Source organism: Austrofundulus limnaeus, unplaced genomic scaffold (assembly GCF_001266775.1).
Source record: "Austrofundulus limnaeus strain Quisiro unplaced genomic scaffold, Austrofundulus_limnaeus-1.0 Scaffold617, whole genome shotgun sequence".
Taxonomy (NCBI): Eukaryota; Metazoa; Chordata; class Actinopteri; order Cyprinodontiformes; family Rivulidae; genus Austrofundulus; species Austrofundulus limnaeus.
In genome coordinates, this window is record NW_013953019.1 from 27,623 (window position 1) to 34,393 (window position 6,771).

The following is a 6,771-nucleotide window of genomic DNA, read 5'->3' on the forward strand; positions in this document are numbered from 1 at the left end:
CTCCAGCATTTAAAAAAAGAAAAACAACACGGACATGCTGATTACAGTGCGGTGCGAAAGTGAAAGTAAAACATGGTGCTGAGCACCCGTTCAGAAAAGAAACTTCTCCCCTCATATTCCGACACAGAGGGTAGAAACAGCTAAATTAGACAGTTAAAACACATTTACAGATCATAACTCGCCCTTGTTGTTGTAACATTCATCCTGTGTTGTCCGCAAGCACTTTCCGCCCTGTTGTGGGTCCATTTCCTTGAAAAATAAAACTTAACCAGGCACTTTGAAGAAGCTCTGACGCTGGTAGTCTATGTAGATAATAATGTGGGTTTACACATCCCAGAACCGAACATTTTGACTTCTGAACTTGCACATTCGGCATGACGCTGTGAACTACAAAATCACACTGCGAGGAAAAAAATGGCGGACTATGAAATCCAGTTGGCCAGAAATACATTACCATAAATGGTAGTTCTGAAGAAAAAAGTGTGACAAAATAAACAATGAAACGAAATAAGCAACAGCAGATTTTGAACAAAATGAAAAATTTGACCCATAAAAAATTTAAAATATCTTTGCATAAATTAAAGTTTTCTACACTCCTAGACACTATAATTGCACAAAAAATTTATAAATGCAAAAAAGGTGCATTTAGCATGATATGTCTCCTTTAAGTCAAATAATGTCAACTGTCAATCAGATGCTTCTAAAGGCATGACATCATCATCTGGACTGAAGCCGGATTAATCAAAGTGTATGTAAACTCTGGATTTTAAATAAAAGGAACAAAAGATTCTCTCACTGAGTCATTTAGTAATAAAAACTCCAGAAAACCAGTAACGGAGGATGACCAGGTGAGCTGCTTACCTGTCCTCCTCCGTTCACCTTGTTGGTTAGTTTGACTTTATTGAAGCTCACGGGGGCTTTCATCCAGTGGGCCCCAAAGTTCGGAGAGTCAGGGTGGATGTAGATCCCGCCATGGCCCCGCCCCTCACCACGGCCCTCCGCCCGGCCGGCCGCCACCCACTCCCCGTTCACAAACTTCCAGCGGCAGCTGTCGGCTGGAACGAAGTCCAGCAGGAAGGAGTACATGGAGCTGGGATCCAGACCGGAGACGCTCACCTTCAGGACCGGGAACATCCGGCTGTAAACAGACACCAGTTTTAAAGGTTTGAACTGAACTGGATCAGGTTTGAACTGAACTGGATCAGGTTTAAACTGAACTGGATCAGGTTTAAACAGAACTGGATCAGGTTTAAACAGAACTGGATCAACAATGATTTCAGTTTGTGTAGGGCTATTTCCATCACTGAGTGCAAAAAGTTTCATCCTTCTGCAGCTCAATGAAAAATGAAAGCCCTCAGCTCTCCAGCGGTGAGAGCTGCTGAAGTGGCATCCTGCAGGTGTAAATGGAGTGTTTGCCCACCGCAGGGCGCGACCGGTCAACACGCCTCGGCTCGGCATGAAAAAACAACAACTAACAGACTGAATAAATCACAGCGAGGTGATGGAAGCCGCTGCTATCGACACTAATGAATAACCCCAGTTAACAGAACAACTGATCCAGAGTCAGCTTCAAACAGACACCCTGGTTCTGGTTTCATCTGCAGCCCATGTTCAGATGATGGCGAACTTGAAACTACAGTCTGTGTTTGTTAAGCACGCTAAGATCTGCGGACATGTCAGCTGGTTGTTCGGTTTATCAAGTTTTTATCTTTCAGAACAAAATCACCAGCTCTCATGGTGCGTTCCATTTGTACTTGAACAAAATCAGTTTCACCAAGTTAAACTAACTAAATCTAACTGAAACTGTGGGGCTAACAAAAGCTAACTAAAAAACATTTGGCTAACTGGAGCTAACTGAGGATACTGGTGGCGCAAACTAAAACTAAGAATATCTTCAACTAACTGAGGCTGACAGAGTCTAACTAGTTAACTGGGAGTACAGTGGCTAACTGATGCAGTCTAAAACTGATCCATGCTGATGGAGGCTGTGTCCGTTCTCAGGGGTTAAATCCTTCAAAGGCCGCATTTGAAGGCTGATTACGTCACAGCAATGCAGTGAAGGCTGGCCCACAAACGCAACCTCCTTTTTCCCCGATTTGATGGTCTGATGGATCCTTCGCAGCCCACTGACAGGGAAATTTTTTTGCTTTTAATGGCGGACAAAGTGAGAGACAAGAGTACAGCTTTAACTAAAACCCTTGTCAGAGACCCCATGACCCTGAAAGGAAGAATCGGGTTAAGATGGATGGATCTTGTCAGAAACCATCGTAAACAAGCTGGTATGGCAAGACTCTTWGTTCTTCATGTGTTGCCTCTTAGTTAATTTTGTTCATTCATAATAATAATATTAACATGAATATTTTCCTAATTTCAATCTATTTTTATCTTAATTGCTTCTGTTTAGCACCATTATGATTGTTAGGTGACCAGACTCACTCCTGGATAAGGGCAGGAATAAAGCTGAACACTAGACCGTCCAAATTCACACGTTCCTCCCGGTCGACAAGGGATCCAGCCCACCTGGTCCAGGTAGTTTGGGTCATTCAAAGGACGCAGTCCCTGAATTTGGAAAGAGCCAGTGTCTAACTAAAGCTAACTGGCTAACTGTAACCAAGTGAACCCAACTAAGTCCAACTGAAAATGTGTGGGGTCAATAAAAGCGGACCAGAAATCCTTGTGCTAACTGAGGCTAACTAACTGAAGTCAGCTGAGGCTAATCAAGTACCAAATGTTTTGTTGATGAAATCTTTTATTGCCTCTGTGTTACTTAGGTTTTTTTGTTCGTAGGTAACATTTTAAAGTTATCTCAGGTCGTGGATGATTTTTCAGGTGACACTGATCACTTAAAAAGCAACTTTAAGCATTTAACCATCACCAGAAACTTCAAAGTCTTTTCTTTTTCCACCAAGCATCATTAGCACCTGGTCATTACTGTACATTAAGAACATCTGAATGTCAGTAAAAACACCTTTAAACAGGGACAAAACATCTACAACAACAAGGTGTTAATGTAAGTCATCCTCTTACTCTAATAAATACCTCTTTAGCCTTAGCGGAGACATAAAAGTTCCTTTAAAAGATCTTCTGGACTTATGTACTCTCTGTAATGCTACTGACCAACAATTAAAACCTACAGAACCTCTGTCTCTTCTGTATAGAGGTTATTGTTTGCTCCTTTTCACTTTAATCCAGGGAATAAGATTATGGAACAGCATGGATGATGAGGTTAAAAATGCCAGATCCTTGTATATATTGAAGAGATTGATAAAAACGAGTATTCTGAAGATAAATGGAGAATTATTAGTGAATTCATGATAATTGTTGTTTGAGTTGGTGTATTAAATGTTGTTTTTAGTTCATTTTTAAATGTTTTAAGTTGTTTTAATTTTTGCTGTATTTTACTTTTCTTTTGAACATATTTTGGGTACAAAAAAGGGGCAGATATAAGATTTATTCTTCTTCTGCATCCTTTCATTTTATTTGATTTTATTTTGATTGCATGTTTTTTGAACTTTGTTAATTTGTGTTACAAATGAAATGAATAAGGAACTACTATTACTACTAAAAGCTTCCTCCTCCATGACGGCTCCTGGTGTTTGTTCTACTCAGCCATGGAACATTATTTGAGGATAATCACCTCATCTTTCGACCAGTCTGACCATCTGACCATTTTTTTAATCTTGTTTCATTTTTATAGCCTTGTACAGTAATTTTATTTTATTTTTAATTATCATTATTAATATTATATTTTTAACTCTATTATTATTGCTACTGAAGGACATTTTGTAACTGATTGAATGTTAGATGCAGTATTGTATTTTACACTTTCTGATCATTGCAGCTTGGTGTTTTATCATGTGTTCTTTCTTTAGCCTAAACAAAATGAGTTATGTTCTGACATCTGACGTAAAAGGTAACACCTCCAGAGGTGTAACCAGGAAGAAATGTACATTATAAGCTCTATTCATTATTTTAGTAAAAATAAGTTGTCAGTGTTTTGCAGAGTGTCTGCTCMGAGCAGAGMTCTTGTCTGTTTGTTTTGATTCTTGAGGCCTGAGTGCTGTACTGTGAACCTGATTGGAGTCAGAAGATTGAAAATAAAGTTTTAAGAAGAAATCCAGCAGATTCCTGTTTATTCGGACATACCATTTTGAACAACACATGTTTTTCCTACACTACTGTTGATGTCACAAAGCAATATACTGCTGTGGACTGATGTACCTGCTGCTGCTGTTACACTTGAATTTCCCCTCTGTGAAACAATAAAGGCGTTTCTATTCTGTTCTGTTCTATCTTAAAATAAAACCAACAATCAATTAAACAATTAAACCATGTTGTTTCTAAAGTCTGAAACTGAAAACTTCCATAGACTTTCTTCAACTCATCGCAGAGGATTGAGCTAGCCTGGGCCTTGTCTTCCTAGGCAGTTCTGCTCAATTCTAGTTTCCCTTCACTGCTCCTTGTACAAAACAAAGCTAAGGACAAGGGTCTGGTTTTAACCAGGTTAGGGTTGAGCGTGCATTATGTTGGTTTAGTTTTTAAACTTTGAATGAATTAAAGTGGTCAAAGTTTAGGTGGTGAAAACAACCTAAATATTGTCTGTACAGGAGGTCCAGAAGGTTTTCTGTTAGCGTTGATGTAATCATCAGTTTGCAGAAAATAAATTATGCCTTGATTCGTCTAAAATTGATGCTGGAGAAAAGAAAAACATTTGAATTTTCAGCTCAGCTTTGTTATCTAAGTTTTTTTAGGTTAAGACCAGCTCTGTGGATCACTTGAACTTTTTAAGAAAGGTTCTAGAACCTGGGACCTAATGGTCGACAGGTTCCTTTAGAGTCCTACCGTCCGTTCTTGGTGACGATCATCTCATTGGTGATGTGTTGGAACTTCCTCCACAGGTCGGCGTCCTCCAGTGCCACTTTCAGCTCCCGCTCCGTGGGGTCGCCCTTCTCGCGGCCAGCCTGCAGCTCGCTCTCCACGGCGCTCAGCAGCCGCGACACGGAGAGCTCTGAGGACCCGAGGCTGCAGACCATCCCACCAGGACCGTGGTCGGCTGAGGCCGCGGGACCAGACTCCCCGTCTTCCTGTAGGCCCTCCACCTTCATCTGGAGACTCAAAGACAGAAACGGGTCCTGGTGAGTCTGAATCAGTAGAAGATAATGTTTTTCTTTTTTGTACCTTAAATCTAAAAACTTTTCTGTTTGTTGACAACATAAACAGGACATTAAAGTAGAGGAGTTCTGATGGGTTTGGGTGGTAGACTTAATTTTGAAACAACTTTGAATTCACTGATCCTTTTTAATAAAGTAAAATCTAATTAGGCTGAACTTTATAATTAAAATCTAATTAAACTCTTTCCCTTTAAATTCTGCTTGTGTTTGTCTGGTAATGTCCTSTTTGTACATGTTGACATTTCGTCTTTTTATGTGTAATTTATGTCTTTATATTGGTTTTTTGTCCTTTTCTTGAACCTACTCAAGTTCAGCTCTTTTTATTTTTTGTGAATTCCATCAAAATATTTAGTGTTAAAACCTAAATTATTCTAATTATTGTTCAATTTTCTTTGTTTTTTTAGCTACTCTCATCTTTTACTCTGCTCCTTTCAGCTTTTAAAGTCTTTTTTTCTTCTAATTTCATCTTCTAAATGTTGTTTCTCTTCCAATTCTTTTTTTCTCTGGTTGTTTGAGACGAAAGTGGAGAACTAATGAAACCTGATGGAATCAGAATAATTGCAGGTCTGAATATAAAAGCCATTTTTGCTGAGAAGGAAACAAAATGCTTTGTCAAGGACCTCTTAAAGACGGAGTCCACTCTACTTCAGATTACTGCTGTTAGAACCAGACCCACAGAACTGATCCAGGCCCCAGAAGGTCCGCTGCAGGTTTTAGTAATGACTCAAAGTTTCTCTCCTGCTGAGTAAAAACCTGCTGCTCTTCTTTCTGACAGGATCCTGTTGGTCTCAGACRGGACTTTAGGTCTCGTTGTCCTCTTTTCATCAGGTCCAGGACAGAAACCCAAAACTCCCTCTCGTCAGAGACACTCTCCAGATCCTGCTGGAAGACCCCAAGGTGTTCCCAGACCAGAGAGGATTTAATCCCTCCTGAGAATTCTGGGGTCTCGTCCAGAGGGAGTCATCCTGATCAGAACCTCCTCCTCTGACAGCTTTGGGTCCAGAGGAGCAGCAGATGTACTCCGCTGAGCCCGGCCACCCTATGAAGGATGCTTGGATCCAGGATCTGGTTCTTTGGGTCCTGATCATCAGAAGAGTCTGTTCCAACTATCGAGGATGGACGTTCTCAGCCTCCACAGGAAGGTTTAGTCCAGGGTTTAGGAAAGGAGTCGCTGACCGACTGTTGGACAGTTTTAAGGGTATCTGGTCCCAGTAGAACCAAACCAGAGCTTGTTCTCCATTCTGGTTAGACTCCTCTGGTGCCGTCCCTGATCTGTGATCCTGTCTGTGGCCTTCAGAGGTCGGGGTCTGGTTTGGGAACCTCAGGGATTCGTCTCTGATTTATGTGGACGTTTTGGTTCTGTTAAGTCTTCAGGTCAAGACCTTCAGTGTGACCTGAGGTGGGTCACAGCTAGGACGAGAGTCAGATCCTTTCAGTCCGAGGTCAGGGTTCTGAACCAGGAACGGGTCCTCTGGGTCTGGGTGAGTCTCATTGATCCACCATTTATGTTAGAGTCAAGAGATAAAAAAAAACAGAATTTAATTGTAATAAACTTTTATTTTATTTTATTTTTTATTAGAAACTTTGGTTAAAACAATTT

The 6,771-nt window shown here is 40.6% G+C and overlaps 1 protein-coding gene across 1 annotated transcript in view; it reads right to left on the reverse strand.

Annotated features, from left to right (window-relative positions):
- Positions 1 to 5,099, reverse strand: part of tbx19 (T-box transcription factor 19) — a gene marked incomplete at both ends in the record, with an annotated part of 16,765 nt that extends 11,666 nt beyond the window's left edge. The window contains 2 exon segments of the mRNA XM_014027116.1: positions 862 to 1,138; positions 4,843 to 5,099. Coding sequence (XP_013882570.1) covers positions 862 to 1,138; positions 4,843 to 5,033 — 468 coding nt within the window.
- Between the last annotated feature and the right edge of the window lie 1,672 nt (positions 5,100 to 6,771).